At 60.2% G+C, this 18121-nt stretch overlaps 3 protein-coding genes across 8 annotated transcripts; 2 read left to right on the top strand and 1 right to left on the bottom strand.

The window, feature by feature from the left end:
- Positions 1-1061: 1061 nt before the first annotated feature.
- Positions 1062-3707, top strand: LOC140695496 (melanoma-associated antigen 10-like). Its single transcript, XM_072958236.1, has 2 exons — positions 1062-2190; positions 2388-3707. Exon 2 carries the CDS (start codon positions 2388-2390, stop codon positions 3186-3188), a length of 801 nt encoding a protein of 266 aa, XP_072814337.1. The 5' UTR covers positions 1062-2190; the 3' UTR covers positions 3189-3707.
- A 4605-nt stretch (positions 3708-8312) lies between these two features.
- Positions 8313-10009, top strand: LOC140695494 (heat shock transcription factor, X-linked member 3-like). The gene is made up of 2 exons (XM_072958234.1): positions 8313-8886; positions 9303-10009. The coding sequence occupies exons 1-2, from the start codon at positions 8392-8394 to the stop codon at positions 9825-9827; spliced, it is 1020 nt and encodes a 339-aa protein (XP_072814335.1). The 5' UTR covers positions 8313-8391; the 3' UTR covers positions 9828-10009.
- Positions 10010-10204: 195 nt separating this feature from the next.
- On the bottom strand, positions 10205-15069 carry LOC140695493 (melanoma-associated antigen 8-like). 6 transcript variants are annotated; one of them, XR_012071168.1, is made up of 5 exons: positions 14811-15069; positions 13452-13542; positions 13232-13300; positions 12027-13157; positions 10205-11449 (listed from the first exon to the last, which is right to left on the bottom strand). XR_012071168.1 is itself a non-coding variant. In XM_072958229.1 (4 exons), exons 2-4 carry the CDS (start codon positions 13476-13478, stop codon positions 12090-12092), a joined length of 1164 nt encoding a protein of 387 aa, XP_072814330.1. In that variant the 5' UTR covers positions 13479-13542; positions 14811-15069; the 3' UTR covers positions 11742-12089. The 6 variants fall into 6 exon arrangements, 5 of the variants coding, with proteins under 5 accessions (XP_072814330.1, XP_072814333.1, XP_072814332.1 ...); XM_072958229.1 differs by lacking the exon at positions 10205-11449 and having other exon boundaries at positions 11742-13157; XM_072958232.1 differs by lacking the exons at positions 10205-11449; positions 14811-15069 and adding an exon at positions 14619-14675 and having other exon boundaries at positions 11742-13157.
- Between the last annotated feature and the right edge of the window lie 3052 nt (positions 15070-18121).

Consider the following 18121-nt stretch of genomic DNA (forward strand, 5'->3'; position numbering starts at 1 on the left):
GTGACCAGGTGAGATGTTTTCTGACCTCTTACTCAGAGGTCCTTGGGAGGTGAAGTCCCTGGTCTGAGGAGTGTGGCTCAGATGTGCAGAGGGTGGTCTCCCCGGAACCCCCAGTAGGACTGGGCAGACCCCCTCCCCAGGTAGAGGGGGCCTCAACAGAAACTTGCTCCTCTGGTCCTTCCTGGGAGGCCCGGGTGTAAGTCAGGAGGCATCACCTCCCCACTTTATCCTCAAACTCAGTGCGATGGTGGTGTCGGCCTGCAGGGGACAACCTCATGTTAGCGGAGGGGAGGTTCCAGGACTTGCTGGGCGTAAATGTGAATGTCTTGATACTGAGAGTAGAGAGCGAGCCCACAGAATCCGGCCCTGCCCCCTGTCATCCCTGAAGTCCCTGGGCAGGAGTGGCCAATGGTGCTGCCCCCTCACCTCTGCCCCAGGCTCTCAGGGAATTCAGACCTAGTTCTGAGGTTGGCAGAAGGAGCCACAACCGGTCAGCAGCAGAAGGACTCACAGGATGTGCCAGGGCTCAGGAAAAGGACCCTTTGGGTGGATGCAGGGCATGAGGAGACCCTCACCCCAAAAGAGATGGGAACTTACAGTGTCCGGCTTGAGCTGTTTCAGCCCTAGGAGTCCCCAGTCAGGTCTGGCCGGATGGGGCCTGCCATCACTTCCGTCACGTGGTTGGGGGTGGGGTATCTCAGGGTGTGAGGACCTTGGTCTGAGGGGAAGCATCAGGCCAGCAGAGGGAGCGGTCCTAGGATATCCCACGTGTCAAGGCAAGGACTCTCCATGAGGACCAAATGTACCCCGCCATCTCAGGAGAGGAAGGACCCCACCGGGTCCAGCTGACCCGTGTTCCCAGCCCTGGAAGGAACAGTCAGTGGTGGCCCTAAGTGCCGTGCTCACTTCCATCCTGGGTGGGAAGGTGGGAGTCTTCAGGGAGTTGAGGTCTGGGTCTGACGGGCAGATGTCAACTCGTCATCCCAGGTGGGGGCAGGGGGGAAGAGCAGGCCCTGGCGGGAGTGAGATGCATGGCCTCCAGGCACTGAGGGCACCTCCGCCCAGGGCAGAGGGGCCGATCCCCGCTGCCAGTGCTTCTGGTTTTTTCGGGGGGCTGGGGGTGGATGTTGTGTAAATGGATCCTGGGACCAGTTTCCACGTAGGGGAGAGGTTCCCCGGACCAACAACAGTTCTCAGACAGCAGCAGAGTGTTCAAGAATTCAACTGCGTTCTGACACCGTCTAGCCAGAGATGGCATCAGACCCTCTGGTTCAGGCTCAGTCCTCCAAGACTGCCCTCCCCCCACCACTTCAGAAGCCCACCGCAAGGCAAGGTTCTTCCCTGTGCTGCTAAATGGCCAGCTGTAGGTTGGGGATTCCAACTCCCTCCTCCTTGGGTTTCCACCGCTGGTGACAAGTCGAGGCTGTTACTTGTCCTTCTGAAAGACGTGTCCTTCTGAAAGACCTCCAGAGGTTGCCACGCCCTCCTCCTCAGGTTTGGTTGATTTGCTAGAGTGGCTCACAGGTCTCTGACAAACGTATTACTTCCTAGATCACCAGCTGAACATAAAGGGCATGAGTCACGAAGAGCCAGATGGAAGAGGTGCTAGGGCCAAGGTGTGCGGGAGCGGGGCCGACTTCCCCGCTCTCTCAGACAGTGCCACTTGCCCCAGCTCTCTACCTGCTCACCAACCCAGAAGCTCTCCAAACCCATCCTCTTGGGGTTTGACGGAGGCTTCATTACATAAGCACGATTGGTTAAACCATTGGCCATTGGCAATTGAACTCAAATCTCCAGCCTTTCTCCCCTCCCTGGTGGTGCTGGGGAGGGGCCAAAAGATCCAAACTTTTAATCACATGATTGGCTCTTCTGGCAACCAGCCCCATTTTAGGTGCTTTGCAAACACATCTCATTCACATGAAAAACAAAAACAGCACATTCATCACTCTCAACACTGAGGACATCCCAAGGGCTTTGGGAGCTGTGAACAAGGAACTGTGCACAGAAACCAAAGTCAATGACCAGAGGTATCCTTGTCCTGAATCACAGCAGGGAAGGGGCCTCCTCTCCTTTCTCTCCCGGCTTTCAGGGAGGTGAGGACCTTGGTGTGAGAGGACGGGTCAGATCCTATCTGAAGGAACCACGCCTTGGCGACAGAGAGAAGAGTCCCGGGTCCTCCCAGGAGTCAAGGTGAGGGCCCGAGGGAAGGGTGAGGGGACCCGCACGCCCACAACAAAGATGGGACACCAAAGTAAACCTCGTTCAGCCCTAGAAACCCTGGGAAGGTCGATAAGCTTGTCCTCCCACAAGGCCACTGGGTCCCCACCTGTCACCGCTGCCCAGACTCCTGTCAGCTGCCAACACCTGTCATTATGTCCCTGGTTCAGATGAGTGAGCTCCGCCAGGCTGTGGAAGACCTTCAGGACCCAAGAGACGCCCAGGGCCTGGTGGATGTGCAGCAGCTGGAGGCTGAGCAGGAGGGGGCCGCATCCCCCCGGTACCCCTGCTCCTCCTCAGTCTCCTCTTCCTACTCTGCCGGTGCCGAGTCCCTGCGCCAAGGTGCAGAGCTTTCAATGATGGCTGACCTGGTGAGCTTCCTGCTCCTCAAGTATCACCGGAAGCAGCCGACCACCAGGGCAGAAATGCTGAGTATCCTCAGAGAATACCAGGACCACTTCCCTGCGGTCTTCAGCCAGGCCTCTGAGTGCATGCAGCTGGTCTTTGGGGTGGATGTGAAGGAGGTGGACCCCAAGGAGCACTTGTACATCCTGGTCCCCACCCTGGGCCTCACCTGTGATGGGATGCAGGGTGGTGAGCAGAGCATGCCCAAGAACGGCCTCCTGGTGATACTTCTGGGTGTCATCGTCCTGGGGGGAGGGGGGGTGCCTGAGGAAGAGGTGTGGGGAGCACTCGGTGTCATGGGGGTGTATCCTGGGAGGGAGCACTTCATCTACGGGGAGCCCAGGGAGCTGATCACCAAAGCGTGGGTGCAGGAGGGGTACCTGGAGTACCGGCAGGTGGCCAACAGCGATCCCGCTCGCCACGAGTTCCTGTGGGGGCCCCGGGCCCACGCGGAGACCAGCAAGCTGCAAGTCCTGGAGCATTTGTTTAGACTCAACAGTGAGGGTCCCATTTCCTTCCCGTCCCTGTCTGAGGAGGCCGTGAGCAATGAGGAAGAGGGGGCCTGAGCCAGACTTGCAGCCGCGCTCCTTCCAGGCCCCTGTCCAGCAGCTTCTCCTGCCGGGCAGGAAGGGAGCCCATCCTTCACTCTGTGTTTGCAGAGCGAGCAGTCAGCCTTGGAAGGAGTGAGGGCCCGGGCCAGCTCGGGGGGCACGGCGTACAGCATCTCTGGGCTCCTCCCGTCCTTTACGGTGACATGGAAATTGATCTTTGTTTCCTGTAGGTGTTTTTCAGTGCTGTTCCTATTAATAGAAGATTTAATAAGCTTCAGTATCTAACTTTGTGAATGACAGTGATCACAACGAGTGTATGCTTATCCAGTTCAAACACAACAGTTTTCCTCTTCTGTAAAGGAGACTGAAATCTCTCTCTCTCTCTCTCTCTTTTTTTTTTTTTTTTTGGTCATCCTGGATGACATAATATGGAATTGCAATTAGAATTGTTTGGGAAATGTGAGAGTAATTAGCAATGATACAGATGAGGGAAGATTTAGAACAATAAAAGTAAAAATATTAACTTGCTTCTTACCCCTTCTTGTTTGTCATTTTATACGTGTAATATCCCTATGTTTAATTGGGTTTCCATGGGTTATTTAAGAAAGTAGGAGAAAATCAGTGTGAATCAACAGGATCCCTGCTCACCATCTCACTTCATCCGCACACATTCCCCGAGCCTCTGCTGTCCGGAGGGCTCTGTGTTAGTGGGGACACTAGGAAAAGCAAGACACACCCCACACCTAGAAGGACAGGCTAGGAGCCCAGTCACATCAGGAAGATGGTGACATGTCCCTGAAGTCCCACAGAACAAGGGAAAGAAGCGGCGAGGCGGAGGGGGTCCGGGAGAGAGCACCCAATTGCAAGTGCGCAGAGCCAGGGCAGGTGGGGGCTTTGGGAAGCTGGGCTTCCTTCTGTGGGAGGTGACGGCGGCCAGACTTGAAGAAGGCGTGTTTTGGGTTTGAGAAGCCACAGTTCGGATGGAAGGGCGGCTGGGAGGGGGCAAAGGTTGTTCCTTGACTCCCTTCGTAGGAGCTCGGTGTTGAGTCCAGCTGGGAACCCTCCCCCACCCCTCAGTGTAACCTAGCCTCTAATCGGAAGAATTTACTTAGTTTCATTTAGGAGACATGCTTTTTGGCTGATTAGCTCTTCCACATCCTACTGAGCTGCGTGTTCTCTAACATGACCTGGATAACAAACCAACCAGCCAAGTGCCAGAGGAGGGAGTGGGAGGGTCTGGGGCCAAAGAAAATCAGAAGCACCTGCCAATCATCGCGGTTCCAACAGGCAGCGCGCCCCGCGCGAGGTGCTTGGCGCACATCACACGCACCCCTGCAGTCCTGCGGGACGGGCCTCCTCACACCCGCCCACTGCACAGATGAAGACCCTGAGGTCGTGGGGCTCGGGAACCTTCCCAGGATCACGTGCTAGTAAGTGACGGGGTGGGGCCGAGACCCCTGGTCTGAATTCATCTAGAGCCCACGCTGCGCCCACCCATCGCAGCCTGCGGCCCACCTCCTGACCCAGAGTCCACTTCTCTCCTCAGTGTCCTCGTGGTGTCTGTCGGGTGACAGAAAGTAGGATCCTGAGGCCCAGGTAGTAAAAGCTGGACCAAGAAAGGAAGGTGACTGTGACAGTCAAAGCCAGGGTGAGGACTGTCTGCGGTTTCTTGAGAGCTGACCCTGCCAGGTGGTGGCACTGCTGTCCAGTCCCAGCCCTTATCCCACACGACAGCACCCTGCCCTGGTCCCCTCCTTCCCCGGGGCCCTCTTGGCCAACTCGAACCTGACCTGCTGCCTTGGTCATCACAGGGGGTGGGGGTGTGGAGAGAAAGACAGAGACAGAGAGAGACAGAGACAGAGGCAGAGGCAGAGACAGAGAGAGACAGAGACAGAGAGACAGTCACAGAGACAGACACAGCGACAGAGCGAGAGCCAGAGCGCGAGACCGGGCTTGAGACTGGGATTGGGATTGTGGTTGACTGGGTCTTGAAGGCCACATTTCTTATGGGATAACATCCCTAACGTAGACTTTTCAGAAGCTGCAGAAAAGTTAACACTAGGGAACATCCTGACACCGTCTCCCTGTCCCCAGTGGGGGAGGGGAGCGGCCGTAACAGAGCTTGCCTGGGGCTCCTTTGGAAAGTGCATTGCACCCGACGGCCCCTGTGCCATTTGAGCTTCTAAGGATGGCTTTCCCGGGTCTCCTTGGCCTTGGACAACTACGAAATGAGTCATCACTGGACAAGGAAGACTCCCCTTTGCTGCTGTCCCTGTGGGGTGCAGGTGGCTTCCGGGCAGACACAAGGCCCCCAGTCTGGGCTGAGGCCGTGGGCTCGGGCGTCCGCAGTGGACCACAGGCCGGCTCTACTTCTCCGTCAGGCGGATCCTAGGCCCACGACTCCACCTTCCCCGGCCCGGGCCGGGCCTTCCCTGCCACCTGCCCCGGGTCAGACGGGAAGAGTCCACGGCGCTGCGCCGCAGAGCGCTCAGCACCGCCAAGGGACGGCAGGCGCCCTCCGACCTGCTCGAACTGTCGCAGTGACCGTGCACAGCTGCTTTCAAGGACACTGAAGCCAGCTCCTGGGCGACATACAAATTTGTTCGTTCCAAGATACGCTGGGGACCACGTTCACGTCCTGTCCTAGTCTGCTGTCCTCAAGGACCTCTTTCCGGGTCTGGAGGGGGAGGCAGATACACCCAAGCTCTCAGGGAGACAGGAGCACCCCACCTTGGGACTGGACATGCAAGGCGGGCTGTGGGAGCCTTGGGAGGGAGCCTGGGACCACAGGAAGACCCGACTGCCGAGGTGGCCTTGAAGCCGGGCCGGCCTTGAAGCCGGGCCCCAACATGCAGAGCGGCCTGTGGATAGAGACGGGCATTGCCACCCGACGAGGCAGCTTGAGGACATGCCCAGACAGGGGAGTTCTTGGCGGGTCCCAGAGCAGCCGGGGACTGGGTGCGGGTCTGGCCCAGGGCCCATGGACGGTGACGGAGAGCGGTTGGGGGTCCTCTGGGCTGGCGGACACCGGGGGCTAAGGCAGGCGCAGCGGCCGGCGGGCCAGGCTGGGAAAGGCAGGCCTTGGACGTCGTGAGGGCTGGTATCTGAGTAACAGGTGTCCTGAGCCATGGCTGAGAGCGACCCCTGGGGCGCGACACAAAGCCACGGCCCAGCCGGCCCGGGGCGGGGGCGGGGGCGGGGAGGGCAGGGGTGCGTGGGATGGAGGGAGGCAGACCTGTGAGGGGGCAGGCCCACCAGACCCAGGGTGTGAGGGAGGGCTGGAAGGAGCGGGCGGCAGGCGAGGCCACAGGGCTGGGATCGGCCCGCCGATGTCCCAGCCTTTGGGCCCCCTCCTGAGACGCCCCCGTGGCCTCCACTGAAGTTCGAACTCTAAGGACACGTCCCTGCAGGAGGGAGTGACCCGAACAAGTGCTCTGTAAACCTGTTTAGAGGCACAAAGACCTGCGCCCAAGCTCCAGTCTCGGCCTAGGAGCTCCACGAAGGCCGACAGCCCTCAGACTCGAAGGCCCCTTGGGAGAATCTCTTTCGAACCCCTTGCCCTCCCCTTCTGGAACAGGGAGTGGCCCTCAGAGAGGACAGACGCCTCTCCTTAGCGGCAGAGCTGGGATGAGGACCTAGGAGCCCGGCAGACGGGCCTTTCCAGGTCCCATTCTCTCTCCCTGTGCAGTGACTATGAAGAACAGTCACCACAGCGGCTACAGAACACGTGTCCCCCCAGACCGCTGTCCTGTCTGTCCTGCCATCTGTGGTGAAGACGGCTCTCGGGCTGGACTTGTCCCATCCCACACCCAGAGCCTCATCTATTTTCAGTCACACGTGGACGGGCTTTCCGTTGGTCACGTCTAGCTCAACAAGTAGGAACTGTCCTTGGCAGTGAGTCTGTAGAGTAGGCCCCTTGAAAAGTACCGGACCCAGAGCAGGCAAAATTATTCAGTGTACCTGCCACCGAGGTGACGGCGGGACGGGGACCCAGGGCTGGGGGCGGGGCTGGCTCGGGGAAGGCGAGCAGGGCAGGCCTGGGAGCAGACCAGGGAAATGCTTGCTCTCAACAGATCAGAATACATGCTGAACCCCCAGATCAAGGACTGCAAAGGGGAAGAAGCAGGGCAGAGCCGAGTTGGAAGCGGAAGGCCAGCAATCTGGCAGGGCAGGAGCCTAACCCCCCCAGTGACAGGGAAGAGGGAAGAGGGCCTTAGAGCAGCCTCAGGGGAGGCTGAATCCGAGGTCTGAGGGAGGTGCTCTGACGCGGACTAAGGCAGGTGTTCTGAAAGTGAGTGCTCTCGGGCCACGAGGAGTTTCTATGGCAAGAAATGGGCACTAAAGAGGATCCCATGTGCTCTGGAGAGGGGTGGGGCTGCGGACAGCAGAGCTCAAAAGGAGGCTCCAAAGCACAGGGGAGGATGCGGCCATCCGCTCACGCGGCACGGGGGGAACGCTATGTGCCAGGTGCTTTGGTGACACTGAAGTGGGACGTGGGGAGTGCCCCCACACGCTCCCACACAGCCCCACTCTGGGGACAGCTCGACCCAGGGGCAGGAGAACGGGACACTTCCTTATGGCCCATCAGAGCTGGACTGACCAGCCAGCAGGAGCAGCTGGAAGAGACCAAGGCAGGAGCTGTTGGGGGCGGGGGGGCGGGCGCTGCCAGCCAGCCTGGGCCAACCAGCCCACTCGGACCACCACTTCCGGGAGGTGCAGTCGCCCGGGGCCCATCTCACCCCTGCCGCCTTGGTGGCAGCCAAGCCAGGGCCAGCCAGGGCCAGCCAGGGCCTGGCCCTTGAACAAATCGGAGGCTGGCAACAGGCCTCCCCAACCTTTGGGGATGGAAACAGGATCATGTCTCTCCGCCCACTCAGGGCCTGGCCCCTGGGAGAAAGGTGCCTGGCAGCAGATGGGAGCCTTTCGCCGGGACCTTGAACATACCTTCCTACACTTCTGGAAAACAGAGAAGCTGGGGGCTCTGTACCCCTCCCCTCCCCTCCCCTCGGCCAGGGCTCCCTGTCCAGACCAACTCTGGGACCTCACGTGACACATAAAGAGGACGATGACCAAAGTCGCTGGTTGCCCTGCTACCGAGATTCTAGAATTCTGCGGACACTATTTACTGGGCGTCCCTGCTCAGACTGAAGGCACTTCTGCCCTGAGAGCTCAGTGATCTGGTCTCAGGGAGAGCATGTGCCTGGTCTAGACTAGCTGCATGGCGAGTCAGAGCCCCGACGAGGAATATACGGCCACGGCGGCCCCCGCAGCTGATGGAGAGCCCCCAGCGGGGGCCCCATCGGGTTCATCCCCGGATCCAAAGGTGGATTTGAGGGAGATTTTGGAGAAGCCCGGCGACCAGGCCGAGAGCCAAGATCCAGGCTCCCAAGACAACCAGCCACCACAGGACCCAAACCCAGGTCCCGCCAACGTGGACGGAACCCACGGTGTTCTTGGGATCTCCTTCCCGAGAAAGCTCTGGATGATAGTGGAGGACGAGGCCTTCAAGTCCGTGCGCTGGAACGACAAGGGAGACATGCTGATCATCGAGGAAGACCTTTTCCAGCAGGAGGTTCTTCGCCGGCGCGGCGCAGACAGGATCTTTGAAACAGACAGCTTGAAGAGCTTCATCCGCCAACTGAACCTCTACGGGTTCAGGAAAATACACCTGCCCGGCACTCTGGGTCGCTCTCCGGGGAAGAAAAGGCTGATGGTAACGTAGACAGCCCTTCCGTCTCCCGAGTTCTCTGTTTCTGGAACAGCTTCCCAGTCCTGAGCGGATGAGTGATGTGCTGAACGGGGTTCATTCCCGAGGGGGACTTTTTTCCTGCGAGCCAGTACTGAATGAAGGCTGAGGCAGTCCGGCGTGTCATGTAAGGCTCGCCCCTTAGAGATGCCCTGCGGGTGTGACCGAAGACCCAGGGGCCACTTCACGTCAGGGAGCTAGAGTGACACCTCAGCCCAGGCACCACGTAGCTTTAGTGAGCGCACACTCCAGGGCGAAATAAACCTTGCCAGGAATTTAAAAAGACCTTTTCTCCACAGTCAAACAAGACCTTTATGATGGAGGTGGGCGGGGAGGAGTGAATATTTCCCCCGAAATGACGAGAATGATTCATGTCCTTTCAGATCTACCACAACTGCAACTTTCAGAGAGAGAAGCCCCTGCTGATCGAGAACATGTGGAGAAAAGGTGACCCGAGAGCAACTGCTCGGCCCGCTTCCAGCGCAACCACCCCAAAGAGAAAGAAGCAAGCCGCCCCACCTATGAGATGCACCCAGTTTTTCCATCAGAATGACTCCACCAAAGATGCCGACAGGAAGACCCAGAGGGAAGCCCCCCGTGCTCAGGTGCCCAGCGGCATCCGGGCCTTCATGCTCCCTGGCGTCCTGTCTGCCGGCCGGGTGGCCAGGTTGGTGGTAGTGCAGCGTCCCTCCAGCGAGCAGGGCGGCCCGAGTGGGGAGGGCACCTCCAGGAATGTCACGCTAGTGCCCCCGGCTACTGCCGGAAGGGACGGTGCAGGGGAGCTGCCCAGAAGCCCCCCTGTTTGCCCCGATCCCAGCTCGGTGGTGTCCACGTGCAACACGGGTTACTGCATGCTGCTCGCGGCCCTTCTGCTCATGGCCCCCAACCAGGAGGCCCGCGGCAGATGAAGAGCCCGAGGGCTCTTCAGATTACAAGTGTGCTCTCTGCGAACGGTTCAAGGACAACCCAAAGCCCTGAGCTCACAGACCACTAGAGACACACGAAGAGCACCGTCCTGTAACCATGAACATTTTGGGCTTTAATAAAGACAAGCAAAACTCCCCGGGGCTAAATAAAGAATCTGCGAGAACCGCGGGTCCGTGTTCTTTCTCGCGTTCGATTCCGCACACGTCTCACCAGATAAGCCCGCGGAGGCTGGAGACCCCGGCCGGGGGCAGGCTTTGGTCCCCATCGGCCTCTTTCATCTGAAGCTGTGGCATTTCGGACACCCGCCCAAGGAGGTGGGAGCGAGCACTGAGGCAAGCCCAGGAAGGTCTGGTCCCCTGGGCCGGGCCTGCCCGTCAGGGGACAGACAGCCTGGCTTCTGACCTCGGGGGTGTCTCCCCCCAACTACTCATGCATCCCGGAGCAGGAGGGTCTTCCTCCTGGGTCCCCCAAGGATGCCAGAAGTTTCTGACCAGCAGCTCAGCGTCTCCAGCTCCCGATCCAGGGGCCCCCCCCACAGAGGCCCGCCGAAACGTAGGGCCACCCCCTCCACCAAGGGCTGAGAGCGCTGCAGCCTGGCTCCGAAGAGACGGGAGGTTGCAGTCAAACGCCTGGGGGGAAGCCCGTCACCCTCGAAGGTAACAACCACTGAAATCCCTACTGTCAAGTGACCAAACCCCCCACAAATGTATAAAAGATCTCCCACCAGGCGAACACCAGCACTGCTCACTTCCATCAGGGCTGTAGTTAGGACCCTTTCTTGGCACGTGAAGCGGCCGTGCGGCACGTCTAACACACCGGCTCCGCGAGCCAAGGGACACTTTACAACAGGGCGAGAGTCATCTGCGAGGCAGACGGTGCTGTTTCTGAGTCCAATGTCCTCTTGCCCGTGAGTCAGGCCGTCGCTGGTTGGTGACTCCCTGGCAAGCACTCAGCGCCCGCTCCAGCCGTCCCACATCGTCTCCTGGATGCTCTTCAGACCCTCTAGGGGTTGTGACCAGAACAAAGGCGGGGAAAACACTCACTAGCTCTCTCAAAACATATTTCTCTACACAATCCAGAATCAGCAGGGCCAGAATGAGCGGCCTGCAAGGCCGCTTCCCCTTGTCCTAGAGGTCCAAAGTCCTTGAGACTCTGTCACCGAGCCCAGGGAGGCATCTCCCTGCAGGGGTCCCGCTACCCCGTCCCCGCGTCCCAGTGGACACATCTGTTTCCGGGAACAGCACAGAGTGGGGAGCGCCCTCCAGGGCGGCGCCGATTCAGAGCGAACCAGGGGAGCACGTCCAGGGCGTGACGGCGAGCTGACCGTGTCACGGTTTAGCTTGGTCTCTCGGTCACCTCCCCTCAAGAGCCCAAACTGCTCAGGCCTCCTGCCCAAAGGGGATCAGGTGCTTGGGGACGTCTACCTGGAAGACGCCCTTTCTGCCTCTCCTGGGCACGGGCTCCAGTAACCACCGGGGGTTGGAGAGCATGCTCAGGTACTTCTGCTGTAGGTTGCTCAGGACGGTTCGATTCTCCAGTTCCACAACCTCCTCGGGACCTAAGTTTTCTGGGCACAGCAAAGTGTCCCCAACGTCAACGAGCCCTGTGCACAAAGAGAGAAGCACCCAGATGTCTTCCCTTCCACAAACCAGGCCTGCCCCTAAGAGAACATGGTTATTCAAGGTCACGACCACTGGAGACGGAGGCGATATCAGCACGTGGACCCAGAGTGAACTGGGTCGCTCTGGCTGAGCATTTCCGAGGTACCGGCGTCCCTCTTCAGGGCACTTGGGGCGAGGCCGAGGGAGGGAGACATTTTCTTCTCATTGCTCCCCCAAATTCTAATTCCATGTTATCTTGTTCAGGATGACACAGTAAGATGGGAGATTTACAACTGGTTTCACAAAACAGCAAAACTCTTGTGTTTGAACTGGATAAGGATACAGACATTGGGATTAATGCCATTGACAAAGTTAGATAGTGAAGCTTATTAAATCTTCTGATACAAGGAACACCACTGAAAAATTCCTACAGGAAACAAAGATCAATTTCCGTGTCATCATAAGGGACGGGAGGAGCCCAGAGATGCTGTACACCGTGTCCCCCCAACTGGCCCGGGCTGTCACCCCTTAGGAGGCTGCCTGCTCGCCCTCCAAACACATAGTGAAGGATGGACTCACTTCTGGCCCGACAGGAGAAGCTGCCGGACAGGGGCCTGGAAGGAGCGCGGCTGCAAGTCTGGCTCAGGGCCACTCTTCCTCATCACTCAACACCTCTTCAGACAGGGACAGGAAGGAACAGAGATTCCTTGTATTGACCCTGAGGAAATGCTCCAGGACTTGCAGCTTGCTGGTCTCCGCATGGGCCCGGGGCCCCCACAGGAGCTCGTAGCGAGGGGGATCGCTGCTGGGCACCTGCTGGTAGTCCACGTACTCCTCCCGCACCCACACGTTGGTGATGAGCTCCCTGGGCTCCCCGTAGATGCAGTGCTCCCTCCCGGGATACACCCCCATGACACTCAGTGCCTCCCACATCTTCTCCTCAGTGGCGCACTCTCCCTCCAGGAGGATCACACCCAGGAGCATCACCAGGAGGCCGTTCTTGGGCAAGCTCTGCCCACCGCCCAGCATCCCGTCACATGTGAGGCCCAGGGTGGGGACCAGGACATACAAGTGCTCCCTGGGGTCCACCTCGTTCACATCCACCCCAAAGACCAGCTGCAGACACTCAGAGGCTTGGCTCAAGACCACAGCGAAGTGGTCCTGGTCAGCTCTGAGGACCGCATTCAGCATGTCTTCCTTTGTGGTCGGCTCCTTTGTGCGGTACTTGAGGAGCAGGAAGCCCACCAGGTCAGCCACCTTCAAATGGAATGGGTCTGGGTGTGAGGACTCGGCATCTGCGGGGTCCTGGCCGGTGCTGGGCCTCTCCTCACCTTGGCTTCTGAGGCCATTGTCTTCCGACTGGCTCCATGGAGGGGCTGCCACGGCTGTGGGGGAGGGGCAGACACCCTGAGGGCTCTGCGTGGGACTGGGTGTCCCAGAATTAGCCGCCTCCTTGCCAGTGCCCAGGAACCAGACTGAGTAGGAAGATGAGGAGGAGGAGGAGGAGGAGGAGGAGGGAGACAGCGGGGATGCGCCCTCCTCCTCCTCAACCCAAATGTCCTGCTCATCCACGGAATCCTCAGCCTCTCTTGGGTCCTGAAAGTCGGCTTCAGTCTGGTGGATGTCACGCATCTGAACGGGAGGCACAGTGAGCTGTGTCGGGCAGCTGAGAGGAGCGAGGCCAGGGTTGACAGATGGGGACCCACGGGCCTGGGGAAGAAAGGGAGTGTCAGTGGCCCGGGCTGAGAAATCCACCCTGGGGGGCTCTAACAAAGGCCACTTACAGGTCTCGTCTCCAGGGGTGCCCTCGGCCTCACAGGGGCTCTCCTCCTGGTGGACGGTCGTCTGTGAACCTGACGGGGGAAGTGAGGCGGCTCCTCAGGGTGCAGCCGGAACAGCCCGAGGCTTTGGGGGCGACAGGGGGTATGTGGAGTGGACGTTGGCCTCGTGGGGTCCCCTCTGTTCTGGGAGCCCCTGGGCACACTCTCAGGGCCCACACCTCACCTTCAGTCCTGGCACTGCCGGCCTCATGTGCTCTGTGATCCGAGGACACGTGTCTCACACCGAGGCCTTCGCCTCTCGGTGTCTGGAGCCCCTGGGAGAGAAAGAGGGGAGACCTCGGGTCTACACTGTGGCACAGCCCTGGACCCCCGTGCTGGCAGGAGGCCTGGGCTCTGGCAGGTTCCCAGTCTTCTAGGGTGGGAGGTCCTCTCCACGCTAACTCAGGGTCCTCACCGTGACTCCAAGCGGGACCTGGGATTCTGCGCTCCAACCACCTGAGGGCCCCATCGTGATAGTAAGTCCCCGGTCTCTCTGAGCCCTGGATGCGGAAGTCAGGACACACCACGTGTGCTCATCCCGCCTGGGGGCCTCCCAGGGCTGACAGCAGGGGCAGGATCGGTTGCGTCCCCTCTGTTCTGGGGTTTATGGTCCCCTCACTCCTCCCTCGGGGTCCTCACCTTGAGTCTTGGCAGGAGCTGAGATTCCCCCCTCAGCCCACCTGAGGCCCCGCCCGCCATTCCGGGACGCCAGTCCTTCCGAGACCCGCATTTCAGGAACTGCTGCCCGAGGTCCTCCCGCCCATGGTCTCCCAGGACTAACTCTGTTCTGGGGTCCAGGGTCCCTGAATGCTAACTCGCGGTCGGCACCTTCACTCCCAGGCGGCCCTGAGATTCTCTCCTCCGCAGACCTGAGGCCCCCGCCCTTTCACTATGTCCCCAGTCTGTCTGAGACTCGGATGCGGAAGTCAGGACAAACCACGTGGGCCTGTCCTCCCCTCGGGCCGCCGGACGGCTGAAAGCGAGGGCGCCTTTCTGTGGGGTGGCCACTTTTCTGGGTTCAGGGGCCCCTCCTTCCTCCTTCAGGGTCCTCACTTTGACTCAGGCGGCATGTAGCCTCCCCTTGGAACCCCCGAGGCCCCGCCCCTCATCCCAGGACCCCAGTCCCTCTGAGGCCCGGATGGCAGGAAATGCCGCCGGTGCTCACCCTGCCCCAAGGCCTCCAAGGCCCAACAGTGTCCCGGGGTGCAGGAATCCTCCGTTCTCCCTCGGGGTCCTCACTTTGACTCAGGCGGCATGTAGCCTCCCCTTGGAACCCCCGAGGCCCCGCCCCTCATCCCAGGACCCCAGTCCCTCTGAGGCCCGGATGGCAGGAAATGCCGCCGGTGCTCACCCTGCCCCAAGGCCTCCGAGGCCCAACACTGTCCCAGGGTGCAGGAATCCTCCGTTCTCCCTCGGGGTCCTCACTTTGACTCAGGCGGCATGTAGCCTCCCCTTGGAACCCCCGAAGCCACGCCCCTCATCCCAGGACCCCAGTCCCTCCGGGACCCGGATGGCAGGAAATGCCGCCTGTGCTTGTTCCGACCTGTGGCCTCCCAGGACCGACTGTGTTTTGGGGTCCAGGGTCCTCATTGCTCGCTCACAGTCGTCAGCTTCACTCCCAGTGGGAACTTGGATTCTCTTCTCTGCAGATCTGAGGGTTCCCCGCCATCTCACACAAAGTCCCCGGTCTCTCTGAGACCAGGGAGCCGCAGTCACGACACAACACGTGGGCCTGTCCTGCCCTCGGGCCACTGGGCAGCTGATAGCAAGGTTCCCTGTCTGTGGATGGTCTCTTTTCTGGGTTCCGGGGCCCTTCCTTCCTCACTCAGGGTCCTCACTTTCACTCAGGCGGCATGTAGCCCCCCCTTGGAACCCCCGAAGCCCCGCCCCTCATCCCAGGACCCCAGTCCCTCTGAGGCCCGGATGGCAGGAAATGCCGCCGGTGGTCACCCTGCCCTTTGGCCTCCAAGGTCCAACACTGTCCCGGGGTGCAGGATCCCTGCGTTCTCCCTCGGGGTCCTCACCTTGACTCAGGCAAAACCGGCCTCCCCTTGGACCACCCGAGGCCCCGCCCCTCATCCCAGGACCCCAGTCCCTCCGAGACCCGGATGTCAGGAAGTCAGGGCCCCACGAGTGCTCATCCCACCCAGGCCCTCCCAGGGCTGACAGCAGGGGCGGGATCTGTGGGGCCACTTCTGTCCTCCGTGAGGGTCCTCAGCTTCAGCCCTGGCGGGTCCTGGGACGCCCCCTTGTTGACCCGAGCCCACACCCTCACACCAAGGCCCTTACTGCCCTGAGACCCCCCAGGGGAGTCTCTGGACTCACATGAGGCCACCAGGCCCAGGGCTTCCCAGGACTGTGGACGCCAGGGGCTCAGATGGATTCCACGGGAGTACCTCAGCCCTCCCTCTGCTCCTCACCTGGGCTCCTGGCTGGGCCTGGGCCTCTCCCTCTGCCCACCTGAGCTTGGTCCCCTTGGACTCAGACCCTCCAGAGCCAGGACACCAGAGAGGGAAGCAGGGATGAGGGGGTGGGGATCTGATCCTTGCAACCCTGCCTGGGGTCTCCCAGGGGTGACCGCAGAACCGACCTGGATGCCTGCAAACCGAGTCCCCACACACGGTTCTACCTTGACTCCTGGCAGCGCTGGGCTCCTTCACTAGCAAACCTGAAGCCGGCCTCCCTCACCCAGGTCCTCACCTCACTCACCTCCCAAGGTTGGGGCATCAGTGCCCATCACATCTGGACCCCGAGCCCAGGGGTATCCGAGGGCTGTCGGGGGTGGGGCGGAGGTGGATTCCCTGGGGGCCTCAGTCTCCTGTGTCCTCACCTTGACTCCTGACAGGACTTGGGAGCCGCCCTCTACCCTCCTGAGACTGCGTCTCTCAGACCTAGCCTCTGACTCCCCGAGTTCACTGAAGAAATGGGGGCCGGGGAATGATCAGCCTGACAGCCCCGCCCGGGGGTCCCCAGGATTCTGGTGCGGGGCCGATTTGCATTCTTAGGGTCCCTGTGTTGTGGGGTGGTTGGACCCCTCTGTCCTTACCCCGGAGGGCCCTCACCCACCCTCGCACACAAAAGCTGCAGTCCCAGCAAAGATGCTGGAGGGGACCTGCCTCCTGGTGACCGTGAAGGGGCAGAGAGCAACACACCTTCCCTCGCGGGCTCCCCGACAACTAGCCTGACTTCGTAGACGGTCTATTCGAAAGACTTACCTTTTCCTGAAGAGGCTGAGCAGTGGCAGGGGAGTTGCGGATCCCTTGGGTTGATGACTGGATAATAGTACGTGTTCCAGAGCCGTGATTTTCACTTGTTAATTCTCATCCATAGTAAGAACTACATTTTTCATCTGCAGCTACTGTGCGTGTATCTATATCATGTCTAGACTGTATGTGCTTATGTACACGTACATCCACACACCACACACATGGACCAAACATGCCACGTGTGCCCCATGTGGAAACCTGGGCAGTTCCCAGACACAGGTGTCTGCCCTGGGCCCTGAGGCGCGGATCCCCGTCCCCTTGCGGGAGCCCTGAGAGCCCACCGGACCCGAGGGCACCATGCTTTGAACTACAGGCCTGCCGCCTGCCTGACACCCCATCTGCCCAGGGCAGTGAGCCTGCAGGAGAACGTGGGCCCCCCAGTCGGCTGGGAGAGAAGCCGAGCAGAGTGGGCAGGAGGAAGTGGGAGCAGGGCCCCAGCCTGAACACAAGAGCAGACTTCAGAGGGCCGAGCCTTTACCCCCACGTCCAGGAGCCTTCTCCATCCTCACACCCTCTGTCCTAGACCCAGACCCGCCTCCTGGGGCCCCGTCTCCATTTCAGGATGGATGGTGATCCCGCGGGGCTGGGACAGGCCACGTGGGCAGAATCCGGTGTCAGGCTCTCCTGAGCACCGATGCCTGGCTTCCCTGTGTTCTCAGCTACGTGGCATGAGGCACCAGCTGGTAGGACAGCGTGCAGGACAGCTGGGGCCCCCGTGAGTGTTGGCGAGTCGGCTCAGACCAGTGGGGCACAGGGCTTTCGACACACACAAAGCTCAGACTGAATGTGTGTCCTGCGGCCGCTAAGCCGAGCCAGTCGTGGAAACCGTCTGTGCCTCGATTTCTGCCCGTCAAACGGGCATAGTGATCGTACCCGTTGAAAGCACTGGTGCGCGTTTACACACGGTGTGACCTGTCCCTACAATGTCTGGGCCAAGGACGTGGACAGTAGATGCAGCTGTTGTCACTGTGCGTGTACGATGTGCCTTCCCCACAGTGTGAGGCTTCTGAACCAGTGTGTATCTCCCGGTCCACTGACTCAGGTGGGTTTCCTCTTCTCACCGCCGCTCTGTTATTGAGAATGGGACCCCTCGCGTGCCAGAAGTGCTTAGACATGACATAGCTTGTTCTAGACCCAGCATGGGTGACGCTCAGGGGCCCTGGACCAGCACAGGGGAATGGACTGTGCTGAGGGGCTTGGCCCTGGGGAGGAGGCATTAAGACCCCTGAAGCCCACCTTTCCTTCTCCAGTCCCCACACACCGTTGCTCTGCTGGGGTAGGCTCTCCCAGTAGACACGCTGATTGCCAAAGGCCATGGAGTGACATTGACCTCCCCCCGTCCCCGCCGACAAACCGCATGTCTTTTGGGCTCCGAGGAGCTCCATTTCCAGCACGTGGTAGTAAAATGGGACTTGGCTTCCCGCAGATTACGCCTGTAGCTCCTAACCTTTGGAGGCCACGAGCACGGTTTTGGAGACGTGGGGGACCTAGGCTGAGCCATGGGAGGAGGGCAAACGCTTGCTCCAGGGGCCTGGGGTGGGTTCGACTCCCGCGTTCATTTCCTGAGTGCGCCCTGAGCCCCTGCCTC

Source organism: Vicugna pacos, unplaced genomic scaffold (assembly GCF_048564905.1).
Source record: "Vicugna pacos unplaced genomic scaffold, VicPac4 scaffold_246, whole genome shotgun sequence".
Taxonomy (NCBI): Eukaryota; Metazoa; Chordata; class Mammalia; order Artiodactyla; family Camelidae; genus Vicugna; species Vicugna pacos.